General features: G+C 38.4%; 1 protein-coding gene across 9 annotated transcripts in view; it reads left to right on the forward strand.

The window, feature by feature from the left end:
• Window positions 1–19,405, forward strand: part of MTDH (metadherin) — a 61,300-nt gene that overhangs the window by 9,225 nt on the left and 32,670 nt on the right. For all 9 annotated transcript variants that reach the window (XM_081110888.1, XM_081110890.1, XM_081110893.1 and 6 more), the window contains exon 2: window positions 2,741–2,842. In XM_081110888.1, coding sequence (XP_080967014.1) covers window positions 2,741–2,842 — 102 coding nt within the window. The remainder of the gene's footprint in view (window positions 1–2,740; window positions 2,843–19,405) is intronic.

The raw sequence follows: 19,405 nt of genomic DNA on the forward strand, positions 1-19,405 counted from the left end.
CTCCCAATTCCCACACCTTCCCACATACATATACTCAGAGATTAGAAGAGGCAGCATTAAAATGGCAAAAGAGCACAGAAGAAAATTAGAAGGAAGAGTGAGGAGATCTGGTTGTGGCATTAGCTATCTGACTTTACAAGTTGTTTAAAATGCATCTATTTGACAGACCTGAAGCAGTTACTGTCTGGTGCTTAGACTCCAGTGCAGATGCAAAAAAAGGGTCCTCACTCATGCTTTCTGTCTGTCTGTGGTAGCCAAGATTTAAACGGGTAACACACACACAAAGAGTTTTTACCACTCAAATTACCTTGTAAACAATTGAAGAGCTGGCTTTCCTCCAAAAGAAGACTCTAAAATCCAAGGGCTTTTATTAATGTTGCTTAAGACCCAGCAGATTAAATTTGGATTAATTAGGAATTTAATCAGCTAAAAGACAGCTTTTGTTTTGATTTTTCTGCTATAAGTCTTTGGGAATCTTATAGATTGGGCTTTAGAATATTAATGGTCTCCTTTTCCAACTGCATAGCCTATATAATAAAAGCCTAATATGCTAAGTGTCCGGTTGGTTGGTCGTCCGTTCAACCAATCAAAGCGTAATATGCTAATGATATGCTAAGGTTGCTCAACCACTCACTATGACGTGCACTGACCACCAGTGGGCAGATGCTCAGACTGGTAAGTTAGCTTGCTGCTGGGGTGCAGCCAATTGGGACTGAGTGAGATGGGTCGGACACGCCCTGGAGCCCTCCCAGGCTGGCCAACCTCCCACATCCCTCCCCAGCCCTGATCGTGCACCAGTGGGGTCCCTCGGCCTGGCCTGCACCTTCTCACAATCCAGGACCGCTCAGGGGATGTTGGAGAGCCGGTTTCAGCCCGATCCCGCAGGCCAGGCCGAGGGACCCCACTGGTGCACAAATTCATGCACCGGGCCTCTAGTTCCTGATAATTTCCTACAAATGCAGATAATGTCACATTATAGAAACTGAACATTCATGTTGTTGTTTTTTAGTATAGCTCTGCTATAATTAGTAATCTGATAGAAGTCTATTCTGAAGAACTGGAAATAAAGCAGTTGAAACTAATATATTGATTTACTAACTTACTGTTCTGAATATGAGGAGAATGGGCAAGTGAAAAAAGTAGTAGTACCCAGAAAGAAAAGTTAGATACCTGGGTCCCATTCTTCACATTCCTGAATTTAAATAGGGGAGAGTGGGCTCAGAAATGCTTATTTAAAAAACACACAAAAAAACAAAACAAACAAAAAAAACCACCCTAGTGATTATGATTAGAAGCCAAAGTTGGTATTTACATACTTAATTCTATTCATGAACACCTCTTAAGTGCTATCATTTTATTTTAGGAGTGTCAGGAAAGCTGAAGTAGCCTTTTTAAGCTATGGCAGTGGGTTTACAAAAGCTTCTTTTTTGTTAATATGTATTTTTATTGATTTCGGAGAGGAAAGGAGAGGGAGAGATAGAAACATCAGTGATGAGAGAGAATCATTGGTTGGATGCCTCCTGCCCGTCCCATACTGAGGATCAAGCCCGCAACCCTGGCGTGTGCCCTTGACCGGGATCAAACCCAGGACCCTTCAGTCTGCAGGTTGATGCTCTATCCACTGAGCCAAACCGGCTAGGGCTGTAAAAACTTCTAATCCCAGAACAGTAGCACCATTAGATTATAGAATTACAGGGGACATTAGGGATTACCTAATATAGAGGCCAACAAAGCATCGTCCATGGACCAGTTCTGGCCCTCCGCCTGTGTTTTGGGGGGACATAGTCATACTCATTTATGTGTCATCTATGGCTCTGTCTGGCCCCTTAGTGAAAAAGTTGGGTGGCTTTAGAATGGATCAGACCTATCATTTTATAGATGTAGAAATAAGGTGTAAAAAAAGGATAATGAGTGAAATATTCTGAGACTACACAGATGCATAGTGGTCAGAGTGCAAATACAGTTGAGTTCTTTTTCCTGCTTTCATGCCATTATTTTTATTTTTTTATTTTTTAATATATTTTATTGATTTTTTTTACAGAGAGGAAGGGAGAAGAATAGAGAGTTAGAAACATCGATGAGAGAGAAACATCGATCAGCTGCCTCCTGCACACCTCCCACTGGGGATGTGCCCGCAACCAAGGTGCATGCCCTTGACCAGAATCGAACCTGGGACCTTTCAGTCTGCAGGCCGACACTCTAGCCACTGAGCGAAACCGGTTAGGGCCATGCCATTATTTTTTGTTCAAGGGGCTGATACCTGGGTGAGGTCAGAACATAAATTTGTGGTACAGAATTTTGTTTATAAGTTTATTGTTATATTATAAAACACAGTTATTGGGTTAACTTTGTTGGCCTCTATATTAGGTCCATCAAGTATTAGATAACATGGCTATACAAAAACCTTTTTTTTTTTTTTTTTTTAAATCCTGACCCAAGGACACGCTTAGAGAGAAAGAGAAACATCCATGTGAGAGAGAAACATCAATCAGTTGCCTTCCATACATGCCCCAACGGGGGAATCAAACCCAAGACCCAGGATGTGCCCTGACTGGAAATCGAACCAGCAACCTTTCCGTGCACACTCAACCAACTGAATCCCTACGGCCAGGCAGAAACCTTTTTAATTTGGGTTGGGGGAAGAATTTGATTGTAGTATATTCTTTTTTCTGAATATAAATCTTTGGTTTGATCTGCCAAGCAATTTGATAACAAGCATCTTTTTCTGTTCCTTATGCAGCCAAATGGACGGACTGTTGAAGTGGCTGAGGAAGAAGTTGTCCGAACTCCTCGAAGTGTAACAGCAAAGCAGCCATTAGAGACAGATAAGAAAAATGAAAAGGTAAGTTTGGGAGCATATAAAATTAGATGCAAGGCTCTAAATAAAGAGAGTGACATGTAAAAAAAAATATGCTTTTCTTTTTCACAAAATTGTAGATATTACCCACTCCCCCTTCAAGGAAAACCAAAGATCTAAATTTATCAAAGCGAATGGATAGGTGGTGAAGGTTCCAGATATGTAATATACCTCTTATTTGAAAACAAAATTGTATTACCTTTGTTAGTGCATTTCTGGCATAAAAAGCTTAGCAAAATTGTCCTTTGGTATTGTTTTAGATTTCTGTTGTGACAGTTTAACTTTTTTAACAAAAGAAAATGCTCTGTACTCAGGTTATTATTAAAATGTTTGGATGTGCACCCTAAGTTTTCAAATAAGACAGTCTAACAAATCCTGGGATTTTATTTAAAATGGTCAGTATTAGAACTGACCATTTTATTTGACTTAATTTAGTTTGTGAATAGGCAAAATATACAAGAAACTGTTAACAGTGTTTCCTTCTGTTGTGGAAGAAAGATGTTCCATTTAATTCCTTTTGGTACTCCCCCTCTCCATTTTTTATTAACCCGGTACATGCATAACTCCTTCTCAGAAAAAACAATTACAGATAGGTAACTGATTTCTAAGAACCAGGGTGCAGCTCCAGCTCTGTAGCATAGTGAAATGAAATAGTTGCTACAGTTTCTTAATGCTTGCATTTTCAAAATAACTGAAGAACTGATGAAACCAATTCTCTCCCTGTAACCTAGGGCTAAGATAGCTGCAGGTAGGATGGCTTAATATGAAGGGTAGTTGTAGGAAAGAATTACATTTATGTCTAACTTTGTCTTTGGGAGAAAAATAAATAGTAAATGACTGTATTAACAAATAAGCATACAATTTAGGGATTGTGACTTTATACCATGAATAGTTTATATGCTCAATATGGAATTATCCTTCTCCCATTTAGTGTTTCCTTGTTCCTGGGCTTTCTCTCTACTAATAAGCATTTTATACTTACCTCTGCTTCCACTCTGAATTATTCTGGAAAATTTGTAATTGGACTAATGAATGAAATACCATTTAACTCTGATTGATTAATCATATATAGATTGGGTGTATCAGATGTAAAACCAGTTTGAAGTTTATATTCTGAAATTTGTGATAGGAAATAATTATAACAGTTGACATTTGTTAAGTATCTATAATGTGGCAGGCATTGTGTAAGGTGAGGTACATGTATATGTGTGAATATATTTACATATATCTGGTAGGGATGAGTTATTGAGCACTTATTGGGTGTACTTTTAAGACTTTATAGACTAGTTATACACACTGCTCTATGTATCCTCACAAGAGCACTGAGGCGGCAGTATTACACCTGTCTTACAAATAAGAAACCTGAGGCTTAAATTACCCTAAGCTAATAAAAGTATAGTTCGTTCTAACCCAGACCCATCTGACTACAAAGTCTGTGCTTTTTACTGCTGTGCATTATTTCTGATCCACAACCTGTTAGGTAGGTAATAATCGCCCGTTTTGTAAGATAAGGGCTCTGAAGCATAGAAGGGTTTTGTGGTTTCACTAATTTCAGTCTCTGAACTAGGATTTGAACCCACTCATCCTGATATGAGAGCCCGCGCGCTTTTTAATCCTTTGACAGTACCTCCTCTCATTTGCTGTTGCTCTTTCAGAACAAAGCTTCTACTTTGGGTTTGTTGCCTATTTTTTTCACTTTCTGCATAATAAACGCTACAACTCATGGCTAGTGTTCCTGTTGATCATCTTGAATCTTGAATTTATGCTTTTTAACTTGGTTCAGTCCAAGTGAGACTCGTTTCAGGTAGTTTTTAATGCTATTGCACTATATTGTTGTGTGTTTAAAATAAGTGATATTTTTAGACTTCATATTTTTCTTTGTAAACAAACATTATCTTAGATCTACTTATTTATCATAATATACATTATTGTATATTTGTTTTTCTCTCAGAGCCACATCTTGGGCACTTTGAGGAGTACAATTTGCCTAGACAGTAAATAATTGCACTCTAAGCTGTGATAGTGAACACTTTGTCCTATCAGTTGAGTAAGGTTCATAGATAAGATGTCTGAAAATTACATATGACAAGAGTTATAGATCTTGGCTCTGTAAAGGTCTTTATTTGGATATGAAGGTCGATGCTTCATTGATATAGCAGAGTACACATAGGGCCATGATCCAGACTGAATGCATTGTGCTATTAGATGCTGAAGGGGAATAAAGAGAAATGTAAGATGTACTTACCCTCAGAGAGATTGCTGTCTAATTAAGGGAAAACAAGCACAAGAGAGAGATCAGGTATCAAGGCACTGAGTGTCAGGTATTCAGATGAGTTAGATTATCCTATCTGAGTATCCAAAAGATTGACTAATTGGACTCTTAAGGATGGGATGGTATTTCAGTAAGTATATGGGGTAAGACCAATTTTGGCAGGAGAGAGAAACAAATGAACACAATCAGACATTATTCATCTGAGTCAAAAGAACATATTCAGACATACTCCAGGGAAAGCCCTAGACAAGTTTGACTACTCAGGGTGCAGTGGGGATAGATAAATCTTACATACAGATTTTGGGTGTATCAGGATGTATAGCCTGGCACAACATGTATGATTAACAAATAATTCTTACATCTGTGTTTGTAAGGGTCTGAATTAAGATAAAAGTGTAAAGATTGCTAGAAGCAGAAACAGCAGAAGCAAAAATATATAAAATGTGGTCTCCATAAGGTTGTTCGGGATAATGTCGGTGGTTTCCACTAAAATACTGATATCATTCATTGTATGTATTAATGAGCTCTTACGTTTTTATGATGCTGTATGGTGTACAAAATGCTTTCATCTGTCTTAACCCTGATTAACAACTTGGTGAGGGGGGTAATTTTTTTCCCCCAGCTCATTAAAAAGTTTAGTGAATTGCCCGAGATCACAAAGCTAATAAGTAATACACCTCAATCTTCATGAGGCAGCAGTTCTAAGTGTGGTCTGTGGACTCCTGAGAAGGGGGTCACAGAAAACAAAACTATCCTATATAATAAAAGCGTAATATGCAAATCAACCAAACAGCCGAACAGCAGAACGACCATCCGATGACCATCGGGACCACGCTATGACACCCACTGGTGCCAGGCCAGCCAACGCAGGTGCAATGCAATTGTTCAGGGGCCTGGCCATCACCCCATGATTGCCCTGCAGAGGGAGGCCCAGGCCACCGGTGGACTGCAGTGGGTGGGCGGCAACTGGAGGGAAGCTGGGATCCCGGGTGCCGGCAGGAAGCCGGTGTTGGCAGCCGGGGGAAAGAAGGCCTACTCTTGCACGAATTTCGTGCATTGGGCCTCTAGTTTTTATAATAATTTAGACATTATTTGCCTTTTTTATTTTGATATTTGCGCTAATGGTGCAAAAGCAATAGTGGATGAAACTGCTGACTCCTTAGCACAAATCAAGGCAGTGACATCAAACTACTAATAGTGGTTTGCTTTACTGCAATCCACTTATAGTAAAAAGAAATAAATGCCAGTTTCACTTAAGAGTGTCCTTAATGACGCATTGAAAATAATTATTAGTTTCATAAATCTTGACCTTTGAATACTTGCTTTTAACCCTTTGCGGTCGTATTAAATTTGGACATGGGTGTCGTACTGGTCGGAATTAATTTCCATTGAAAGAGCAGTGATACATAACATGCAAGATTATGAAGGATAAACAAGATTTATTAATTCTTTTTTGGAACTACGTCACTACTAGTAGAATCACTACAAATGTTATCACTTTCTACGTCAGAGTCAGTATTCAAGGTGCCAAAATAAAACTCTTTGTTGTTACTTTCAGATTTGCAGTACACTTCTTTCGGTAACTTTCTTTTTGCCATTTTGGAGTATTATTTTGAAATATCTTAGCAAGCGAGAATGCCTAATTACAGTTAAACGTAATTTGTAAAGCTTTATTTGAAATTCTGTGAAGTATCTCCGAAGCTTGTCGATTTCTTCACTCTCAAAAGGCGACTGACTCGCCACTGTGTTTTGCATGGCGAGTGTGGAACGACCGCGTTTATTTATATTGAGTTTCGATATCTCCGATTTGTCGGGGCAATGTTTTGGTTCGTGACAAGGTCGCTTAGACACTTAAGAGCTTTTAGAGAAATTATGAACTGATACATGAATGAATAGAGTTAAGATTCGTACGGTTCCTTGCTGTGGTGGCTGAGAACAGACATAACGACCGGAACGGTAAAAAACCTTTGGTGGCTGAGAGTAGACAAACGACCGCAAAGGGTTAATTATTCTATATGATGAAATGGTAAGTATGTACAAAGTATGCTGGGAACTGAAAAAAACATTTGTACAATTAAGTTGCAAGCTGGATTAGCAGCTTCATTATGTTACTTCACTTTTACTTGAAAGGACAACTGATAAGCCATGCTATTTAGACTTGGATATTAGCAGACATTTTCTCAAAAATACAATCCTGTCACTTCAAACAACTGATAGTATTTGTTACAAATGATAAAATGATTTGTTGCCAAGTGAAAATTACAAATTTGGAAAATTTATGTCCACCATCATGAACTTGACAACATACCAGTACTTAAAGAATTTCTGATGAGATCAGTTATGATATTAACAAATGTGATTTTTCAAAAAATATTGTGCCCTAACTGGTTTGGCTCAGTGTGGATAGAGCATCGGCCTGTGAACTGAAGGGTCCCAGGTTCGATTCCGGTCAAGGGCATGTTCCTTGGTTGCGGGCACATCCCCAGTAGGGGGCATGCAGGAGGCAGCTGATCGATGTTTCTAGCTCTCTATCCCTCCCCTTCCTCTCTGTAAAAAAAAATCAATAAAATACTAAAAAAAAAAAAGAAAAAAAGAAAAGAAAAATTGTGCGTAATGGAATGTTTTAACATTTTGGGAGATGTATATATACTCAGTGAACCAATATTTTCCAAATGACCAATGCTTGCATATTACAAACTCAGGCAAGTTTAAAAGATTCATTCAAAGTGCAAGATAGACCAATGGATATTAATGTAATAGAGTATGGAAAGTTTGTTGATGCAGTCTCAGATTCCACATTGCAACAATTTTTAAGAAACTACCAACTGACAGGTTTTGGTGTAATACTTTGTTCTTTTTCAACCTAAAATCCTTCATGACTTCCTATTGCTTTTACTCCACAATCAGACCATAACCTAAAGGCCTGCCTGTGGTTCAAATTTCTTTGTTTATTTCTTGCCCTCTCTAAGCTCTAGACACATTGGTTATTTTTCTTTGTTAAACACCTTTATTTTTAGATATTTTATGGTAGTAAAATTTACTTTTTAAGTGCACAATTTTAGTGTATTTGCAGAATTGTGCAGCTATCACCACAATCTCTTAATTTTTGAACATTTTCCTCTTCCCAGAAAGAAATCTTGTCTCCATTTGCTATTGCTCCCCATTTTCCCTTTATTCCTTGGCCCCAGCTCTTGGCAACCACTAATCTTTGTAATGTCAAATAATATCAAAATTATTTGAAAAAACTATTCAAATACTCCTCCCTTTTCCAATTACATATTTATGTGTATGTAGCTAGTTTTTGTGTTTATTCGTTTTTAATTTTTCAGGTACAGTACATTCAATAATATTTTGTACTAGGGGCCCGGTGCATGAAATTTGTGCGCCAGTAGGGTCCCTAGACCTGGCCGGCGATCAGGGCCAATCAGGGCCTTCCTTCCCCAGCTGCTGGCCAGGGCCTTCTTTTGTTCTAAGCCACCCCCTGGTGGTCAGCATACATCATAGTGAGCAATCAAACTCCTAGTCTCCCAGTCAAACTCCTGAGGGGACACTTTGCATATTAGCCTTTTATATATACAGATTAGTTTCAGGTAGACAAACATATACTTTATAGAGTGTTCCCTCAATATTTCCAGGAGCTCCAGTGGTGCAATCGGTTAGCGCGCGGTACTTATAAGACAAAGTGTTCCCTCAATATTTCCAATACCACCTGGCATCATACATCGTTATTACATTGTTATAGACTACATTTCCTATGTTGTACTTTACATCCCCATGACTGTTTTGTACTTCTTATTCCCTTTACTTTTTTCATCCAGTCCCTCAACTCCTTCCTTTTGGAAACCATCAGTCTGTTCTCTATATCTATGAGTCTGTTTGAATTTTGTTTATTAATTTTGTTCTTTAGATTCCACATATAAGTGAAATCATATGGTATTTGTCTTCCTCTAACTGACTTATTTCACTTAACATAATACCCTCTATGTCAGTGATGGCGAACCTTTTGAGCTCAGCGTGTCAGCATTTTGAAAAATCCTAACTTAACTCTGGTGCCGTGTCACATATAGAAATTTTTTGATATTTGCAACCATAGTAAAACAAAGATTTATATTTTTGATATTTTATATATTTAAATGCCATTTAACAAAGAAAAATCAACCAAAAAAATGAGTTCATGTGTCACCTCTGACATGCGTGCCATAGGTTCGCCATCACTGCTCTAGGTCCATCCATGCTGTCATAAATGGTAGGATTTCATAATTTTTTATGGCTAAGTAATATTGCATTGCATCTATGTACCACAGCTGTTTTATCTACTTGTTTATTGATGGGCCCTTGGGTTGCTTCCATATCCTGTGTAGCCAGATTTTCTTCATGTGCTTCAATCAAATAACATTTGTAAATTGAATGCAAAGCAGATATGTGAATCCAGCTGTCTCTTATGGAGCCAGACATTAAAGATAATTGCAGCCCTAGGTGGTTTGGCTCAGTGGATATAACGTCGGCCTGCGGACTGAAGGTCCTGGGTTTGATTCCAGTCAGGGGCACATGCTCAGGTTACAGGCTTGATCCCCAGTAGGGGGCGTGCAGGAGGCAGCCAATCAATGATTCTTTCTCTTCATTGATGTTTCTACCTCTCTCCCTCTCCCTTCTTCTCTAAAATCAATAAAAATATACTAAAAAAAAAAAAGATAATTCTTCTCGCTAAAATGTTTTTTGTTTGAAAAATATAATTGTTTATGTATAGCCATACAGTATGTAATTAGTTTATTATAATTATTTTGAATTAAGTTAAGCATAAGTGATAGCAGCTTTTAGCAAAATAGAGAATACCTACATTCAGAGAGCTTATATACATTTGGATTGGACTTTCCATAATACAGTCCAGAAGCTATAGTTTTAAAATCAAGGATTGACAAACTATGATCTGCTGGCCATTCTGGCTCTCTGTCTATTTTTATTTTATTTTACTTTATTTTTCCATCACCATTTATCCCCTCTCCGCCCTCTTCCTCCTCCGCCCACCCCCTCTACCCACAATCACCACACTGTTGTCCATGAGTTCTCTTTTTTTCCCCTCAGTCCCTCCACACACACTCCAACACCACCTCTACCCCCACCAGAGCTGTCTACCTGCTCTCTATCTATGAGTCTAGCTATTTTTATTTCACTTGGTAGTTCAGTTTGTTCATTAAATTTCATGTATGAGTGAAATCATATGGTACTTGCCTTTCTCTCACTGGTTTATTTCACTTAGCATAATACTCTCCAGATCCATCCATGCTGTCACAAAAGGTAAAATTTTCTTTTTACAGCTCTCTGTTTATTTTTGAAAGTGTGGAAAACACAGCTACACTGTGGCTACTTTTGCACTACAATAGCAAAATTCAGTGGTTGAGAGGCCTTATAGTCTGAAAAGCCTAAAATATTAACTATCTGGCCCCTTTTTGCTGAATCCCTGTTTTAAATTCCTAATAAAGTCTTTTGGATTCATTAAAATGTTATCTGGGGTGCTTTGGTGTGGTCTGGTTCTCTAGCTCTTGGACTCTCGGCTTCTTAGGCTCCCTTGTGACAGTCTATAGCTTTGTGATTTCTTAGTTATACACCCAAGGAATTAATTTTCAAGGTCCCCTTTAAGGTAAACAACATAGTATTATATAAAGGAAGGAATACCTTAACAAAGAAACCTTATTTCTATCCCTAAACTTCTTTGTCTAAATTCCTAACAAATAGCAAAACTGAGACGAGAACCAGAACTTCTGCCGTAAACCAGAATTTCTGCTCTAGACCAGTGATGGTTGTATCAGGCAGCAAGTGGCAAGAGGGGATTGAAATACAGTGAATTTGGTTTTAAACATGCTAAGATTGAGGTGAGAAGGGATCTCCAAGTGGAATTAATTTATTAGGCTTTTGAAAAGATGAGAACCATATATAGAAAAGTGTTTCAGGGCTAGGTAAAATGAGTTCCTAAGAAAGGTTTCTTGTACATTTTTTAAGATTGTGAGTTGATATCATAACATGTATGGTGTGCCATACTTATGAGCTCACACCAAACATTTAAGTAATTTAATGGCTTGGATGTTGGATCAGGTATAAAAATGTAATAGCTCAGAGGTTTTATTTGGGGAGATAGTGAGAGTTGGACAGACAGGGCTATATGTAATACAGTGTAGTTTTAGGCTCTCATTGATTAACCAAATGTTAATCTAATGCCTTCTATGTGCAAGGTACTACTCTAGGCAGTAGGAATATAACAGCGGAACAGGATAAAATGGCTGAAAAAGGAGTCACTATTCTCATCAAGTCTAGTGGGGCAAACAGCTAAAAAAAAAAAGCAAATATATTCTCTCCTGTCAGATGGTGATAAGTGCTGTGGAAGAAAATAACTAACCAGGGTAAGGAAAAAGAGGTAAAAAAAAAAAAATGACAGTTGTGGGCATTTCCCTGCACCTGCAGTTGTACTGTGTGTGTGTGTGTGTGTGTGTGTGTGTGTGTGTGTTTAATATATTTTTTATTGATTTTTTCTTTTACAGAGGTTGTGAAAGGGATAGAAAGATAGAAACATCAATGAGAGAGAAACATCATCTATTGGCTGCCTCCTACACACCCCCTACTGGGGATCGAGCCTGAAACCCTGTATGTGCCCTGACCAGAAATTGAATGTGTGACCTCTTGGTTCATGGATTGACACTCAACCACTGAGCCACACGGGCCGGACTGCAATTCTTTTTACTTCCATTCAGGAAAATGTATCAGAATAGTAGTGAGTACAATAATCTTGACTGTAGTTTAAATTATACCCCTCCCCAAAAGGGATAATCAGTTGCAAACCATTGTACTTTTAAAAAGATTTGTGATGCCTTTTTTTGTTTGTTTTGGGGGGTTTGTTTTTGTTAATCCTCTCCTCACCCAAGGATATTTTCCATTGATTTTTAGAGAAGGTGGGAAGGAGGGGAAGAGACAGAGAGAGAAACATCAGTGTGAGAGAGATACATCAATTGGTTGTCTCCCGCATGCGCCCCTAGGGATCAAGCCTTCAACTAAGGTACGTGCCCTTAACTCAGCGGTTCTCAACCTGTGGGTCGCAACCCCTTTGGTGGTCAAACGACCCTTTCACAGGGGTTGCCTAAGACCATCCAGATACTTACATTACGATTCATAACAGTAGCAACATTATAGTTATGAAGTAGCAATGAAAATAATTTTATGGTTGGGTTACAACATGAGGAACTGTATTTAAAGGGCCAGAGGGTTGAGAACCACTGCCTTAACTGGAATCAAACCCAGGACCATTCAGTCTGTAGGCCAATGCTCTATCCACTGAATCAAACCAGCAAGGGCAAGATTTGTGATGCATTTCATAATTAATTTCATCCTGACATTGTGCCACCAGATTACTAAGATTGAGAATTGCTGGTATAGATAGAGAAATGTAAATAGTATGCCCCTTGAACCATCTATTTTTTTGCAATTTAACCATGCTCAACTCATCTACATGTTTGAGACAAGTGAGGAAAATAAGTAGTGCCAAAATCTGGAGCAATATAAAATAGGGACTTGCCATATTTGTTGAAGCAGAAAGTGGATGAAATTCTAAAGCAATGGTTTTCATACTTTTAAAGTGGCAATTGCTCGGTGTTCAAAATAAATTTCACTGAGTAACAATTTTTAATTTTGTCAGGTACGTTTTTAAAAATCATGTCATCATTACAAAAAGAATTTTGACACAATGAAAATAGAACAGAAATCTCAGAAAACAGAACAGTTTTGCTATGAGTTAGTGAAAAACATTATACACCAGCCACTAGCCTGCAGACGAAAGCATCATAATAATTCATTTCTAACTTTTAGAAAATACTCAGCATTCCTATTTTTTCATGCTCCATTTCCTTTATTACACCTGACTTTATCAGCAGACTTTAAGTGAGTATAAAGCTATAAATATTATAGATGTCAGTTCACCAAAAATTTAAGTACCAGTACTTTCCAGAATAGAGAATTAATAAATTGACTAAGGATTACATACAGAACCTATTTACCTTGTGTGTTAAGTAGCTAATTGCAAAATAAAGTGTCATTTGAAATTTTTACAGTATCCCTTTTGTGATAGCTTTGATGTTATACAAATATTAGGTCTTACTCCCTATGTTGATCTTTTCAGCGTGAATTGGGCACTGCCCTGCCTTTCTTTATACTTTGCCATTGTTTAAAATAGCAAAATCAGCTAAGAGAGCAGTTGGCCATTTGAGTAGATCTACTTTTGCTGCCAACATATATCTTTTGCCACTCTAATAAGTGATAATACTTCCATTTTGAGTATTGTCTAATCCAGTGATGGCGAACCTTTTGATCTCGGCATGTCAGCATTTTGAAAAACCCTAACTTAACTCTGGTGCTGTATCACATATAGAAATTTTTTGATATTTGCAAACATAGTAAAACAAAGATTTATATTTTTGATATTTATTTTATATATTTAAATGCCATTTAACAAAGAAAAATCAACCAGAAAAAATGAGTTCGTGTTTTACCTCTGACGTGCGTGCCATAGGTTCACCATAACTGGTCTAGTCTTAGGAATATTCATTCATGTTAAGAAGCTAAAGGTAAAGGATGAGCTTAATTATGGAAGTCATTTTTGTGTGTTTTCTTTGATGACCAGCTTTAAATTTTGTGATATTTTAAGTTCTATGAATTTGAGAACAAATTACTCTTGGTCTTAGAACTACTTTAGCATGTGCTTTTAGGACCCTGGTCTCCAAAGTGGAGTATACAGGAAGATCCATTGGGATGAAGGAAAAAAAATATATACGATTTTCTAGGTGTACTTAGTTTTATATTGGAAAAGCAAAGTAAGCTTTACTCATCTTATATGTGACCAGTCATCGAAACCCTCATTTGGGATGTTAGATGGGGCAGTAAGACACTATATGGGAGGGATTCTGAGAAGAATGGGGAGTTACAGTTGAAAAAGTACTCATTGGTTCTTTACTTATAGCATATCCTGACAGATTGCAACATATGTGTGCTCAATTCCATGGGTTAATTGATTATATTACCCAGTTTAAACTTTTAGTAAACAGTCTACCCAGAAGCTACAGATTGCAGATGATAACAATGCAAGTAAACCACTAGAAAAAGAGTAGGCATTAGTATTTCTACAAGAACCCTATCCGCCTCATCATCATGAGGTTAAGGTGATTTAAACAGGGGGTGGGGAACCTTTTTTCTTCCAGGGCCATTTGGATATAACAACATTTGAGGGCCATACAAAATTATCAACTTAAAAATTAGCCTGCTATATTTGATCAAACATTTAATTAATTCACCCCTAATGCTTTGGCAGGGCCAGACCAAATGATTTCAAGGGTCTTATACGGCCCATGGGCTGGATGTTGCCCAACCCTGATTTAAACAGATCTAATTAGACATTGGCTACCCAAAATTGAAATCATCAAGGAAGATTTTTGAAATAGAAATATAATTCTACTTTGCTTAAGATGAAGGCAACAACTTCATAGAATATACCAGAATTTATGTTAGGGTAATTTACTAGGGGAAGATTGGGCCAAAGTGAACAGATGGCCCAGCAGTTTTGCACAAATTATTCTTCACTACCAAACCCTACACAGTACTTTTTTTATAGTATAATTCGTGTTCTCGTGATTGAAAAGACAAAGGGGCCATGTCTCCTGGTAGCCTTGTGATAGATGGTTGCTTAAACTCAATACTGTTACCAGTTTGATATTTATCTCAGTTGTCATGCGATTCTGGCTGTTGCTCACAAAAATATTATGGCTACATTTTAAGGAACACCGATAATCATCAACTAGAAGGCTTTGATATGCTGCTTGTTAAGAACAATGACGTTAGTCAGAGGTCACAGCATGAAACTTAAAAAGGAAATGAAATCCAGGACACAGATATGGAGTTGGTTTTGTTCACATCTACATCTATACACTCATTCTCTCTCAGAAGTTCGTTCTTTATTTATTTATTTATTTATTATTTATTTATGCATACATACACATATATATTTAGCATGAAACACTGACAGATTATAGTGTAAATTTTTTGTAATACCTATATTGTGTGTATGAGATGGAGAAAAGACAAAATGTGAGATTATAAAAGAAGCCAATAGGAAAAGATTTACTTCATAAACAGATTTTTCTAATCACTTCTAATGTTTTAAGTGACATCTATTTCAAATAATGTTGAAGGTTTTTGGTTAAGGGTAGTTTGCTTCATGCTGTATCTGTGCCCCTGCCTATGTCTGATGGTCTACAGACTTCCTCAGGAATAGGTTTTTTTCTTCTTCATCTTTGTATATCAGTATCTATCATGAGTCATTCAAATGAAGCAAACTAAAGATTATATTGAAAATATAATGGCCCTAGTTGGTTTGGCTCAGCGGATAGAACGTCGGCCTGCAGACCAAAGGGTCCCAGGTTCGATTCCGGTCAAGGGCACATACTTTGATTTCTGGCTCCCCCCGACCCCCTAAGTCAGAGCACGTGCAGGAAGCAACCAATCGGTGTTTCTCTCACATTGATATTTCTCTCTGTCTTTCCTTCTCTCTTCCACTCTCTCTAAAAGAAAAAGAAAAAATCAATGGAAAAATATCCTCAGGTGAGGATTAAAAAAAAGAAAAAATATAATGAAATGTCTTATTTTCTTGCCTTCAAGAAGTTCACATTATCATTAGGAAAACTATGACCACCTGCACAGTATTGGGAAAGTCACAAGAAGTTTGTAACAAATGGCAGAAATCATGGTAGTTTTAAATATTTAAAGATTTAAGATTATGTAATGAGGGGCAAGAAAAAGGGGAAGTGACATGGTTAAAGCAAATGCGGTGGAACTTAAGCTGGGTTATGGAAAAATAATGAGACAGATCATTTCGTGCACTGAACATCAGTAGTGGAATAGATGGTTCAGGGGGCCAAGAAAATTACCCTACACCTGGCTGCAGCACTTTATTTTAACAGAAAATCCAGTCAGTGCAGCTTGGGCAAAGACAGGCATGTTTCCAGGTGACAGTCTTGTTGGAACCAAATGGTTATATCTATCCTATACTAATAAAAGACAAACATGCAAATTGACCGTACTTTCACCACACCTTAAGCCATGCCCACCAGCCAATCAGAGCGACTATATGCAAATTAACCCAGCCAAGATGGTGGACGGCAGCCACGGAGTTGGAGCGAGCAGGAAGCTTGCTTGCTCCAGTGATGGAGGAAGCCAAGCTTCCCCACCTGCCGCGGCCCAGCTCTGAGCTCCACTGAGAGTAACAAAGTTTCAATTATAGAAGGTAAACAAACCCCAGATACCTGCTTTCAGCCGGCTGTGGCCACGGAGCTGGAGCAAGCAGGCATGGGTTGCCCCTGGCGATGGAGGAAGCCAAGCTTTCTGCAGGCCTCTGCTAAAGGCAACAAAGTTTCAATTGTAGAAGGTAAATAAATCCCAGAATTAAAAAAAAAGAAAAAAAGGAGAGGCTGGGAGCTTACGTCGCCAGGGTGCTTGGCCAGCCTGAAAACAGCCCTCAGCCCCTCATGCAGACTGGCCAGGCACCCCATTGGGGACCCCCCCACCCTAAAGGGGGTGTGGCCAGCCTGAAAACAGCCATCAGTCCCTCACCCAGGCTGGCCAAACCTCCATGGGGTGAGGGTCCCCACTGGGGTGGACATCCTCTGAGGGGTCCCACACTGCAAGAGGGGATAGGCCGGGCTGAGGGACCCCCCAAGTGCACAGATGTTTGTGCACTGGGCCTCTAGTATATATAAAAGCCTAAGCTACCTGCTGACCAGCCAACTGGCTGGTAGCTATGATGCACAATGACCACCAGGGGGCAGACTCTCGACACACAGGCATGGATACATGGAACAGACTGATGAATCTCAGAAAGAAGGGGGAAGGGGGTAGGGTGGGAAGAGATTAACCAAAGATCTTATATGCATACTAGGCCCGGTGCATGTCCCTGGGCCTGGCCTGCGGGGATCATGCCAAAACGGCTCTCCGACATCCCTGGGGGGTCCCGGATTGCAAGAGGGTGCTGGCCAGGCCGAGGATTCATGCACTGGGCCTCTAGTGTGTGATAAAAGACTACAGGTTGAGATTAATTTGTGGAAGAACTTAAATGTCATATAGGATATTATTAATGACTTATTAGCTGGTAGGGAATGTTAGCTAATTGGACTGGTATAGATATATTGGGAGATGAGCATTGGGAGGGAAGCCCTTGAGGATAAGAATTTCTCCTAATATCTCATTTACATGTCTATTTATCCTTTTCGATTATAACACAGTTCCCATAAGTAGAGACTTTTGTTCACTTCTCTATAATACTGAGTTCCTAAAACAGTGTCTGGCACATAGTAGGTATTTAATAAATCTTGATTGCCTGAAGACCATTCAGGAGAGACTAGTTTAGTAATCCACCCGGATTCTTGGTGGAGTCTGACAACAAATTGGAGTTGAGGGCTGGGGGCTGAACTATGGTAACAAGGAAGCCAGAAGAGTGTGTGTGTTCCCGGTTTTCTTTCAAAAGTATTAGTTGTAGTAGAGCTGCTCAGAAGTAAGACATTCACTTCAGTTGGATGGCTGGAGCAAATTAGTAGTATGTATGCATTTTTATTTAAAGCTTTTAATAATATGTTATTAAATCTCTTCTGAATATTTTGTTTAGCTAACTACTTTTAAAGATAATAGTAAAATCAAACAAGACTGAAGCCTAAACAAAGATAATTTTTTGTTTTTCTGCAGATTTTAGTGACAAATCACAGTATATATGTCAGTGTGAATGTAATTTCTATCCTTTTTATATAGTTTCCCTCTTTTAAAAATCTTATGTATACTGCTCTGTAGTTAATAATCTGCTTTCACATCTATTTAATCCTTAAAAGAAGCTTATTATGTGAGGTTACTAGGAATTTTTGTCCCAAATAACAGTTGGGGAAAAGGGTTTAGAGTGCGTTAACCCCAAATCACATACTTAATGCATGATTAAATTTGTATTTGGAGTTAAATGTAGAAAGAGAATAGAAGAGTATTTGTGAGAGCAGGCTCTGGAGTCAGCACTGGATTTTAGTCCTGGTTTTACCACTTAATAAACCCTATGACCTTAGCCAGTGTATATGCCTTTATGGCCCCAGTTTTCTTATCAGTAAAATGGAGTACCGCTTTCAGTTAGTTCCTGTCGTTTTGCATTGTCCAGTATGGTAGCCACTTGCCACATGTGGCTATTTAAGCAGTCTTGCTCGTACTCTTATTAGTTTTGTTTTGTTCTTTAACGATTACATTTTGAAATGATAGTACTTTGGACATGTTGGGATAAATGTATTATTAAAATTAATGTTATCTATTTCTCTTCACTTTTTAACACGTGTCTGTTAGAAAATTTTATATTATATGTGTGCATTATATTTCTATTGGACAGCGCTGCTCCAGATCAGGGATTGACAAACTTCAACCCTCCAAATCAAGCCAGGTGTCTATTTTTGTTAATAATATTTTATTGGAACATAGTCATACCCATTCAGTTATACACTGTATATGGCTACTTTCATGCTACAGTGGCAAGGTTGTGTGGTTGCTACATGTATAACCATATGGTCTACAAAGCCTAAAATATTTACTGTTTTTATAGAAAAGGTTTGCCAACCCATTCTCTAGACCAGTGGTTCCCAACCTTTTTTTGGCCATGCCCCACCTAAGCATCTCTAAAATCCTGATGCCCACCCCGCCATGACATGTAATTCTTATTATTCAAAAATTGAACTCCTATTCATGTGGAGGAAGCCTAAAAGGCCATCACCTTGGTCTAAACAAGCTTCCAAAGAACATGGCATCCATGAAAGAGGAAAATAAAAGAATGAAAGGACAGTTGAAGTGCTGAGGAAGAAATCACTAAGAAATTGTTAAAAAAAATAATAATATGAAGTGATATGAAAAGATAGCAAATAAAGTTTCAAAAATATAATAGAAAACTGAAATGCATAAATATAGTCACAACTAGAGGCCTGATGCATGAAATTCGTGCAAGGGGCTTGGCTCTTGCAGCCCCGGCTGCCTCACGGCCTCCCCCTCTCCCCCCACCCCTCACCCACTGGTTGTTCCGGAAGTTCGTTCCACTGTCCAGTCTAATTAGCATATTAGCTCTTTATTATATAGGTTGTATATATACTGTATATGAGGCCCCTAGAACTATAAGAAATGCAAAAAATTCACTGTTAATAACTCATTCTCAAATTGCCCCCTTTTGGGGCATGTGCCCC

Source organism: Myotis nattereri, assembly GCF_964212035.1.
Source record: "Myotis nattereri genome assembly, chromosome: 17".
Lineage (NCBI taxonomy): Eukaryota > Metazoa > Chordata > Mammalia > Chiroptera > Vespertilionidae > Myotis > Myotis nattereri.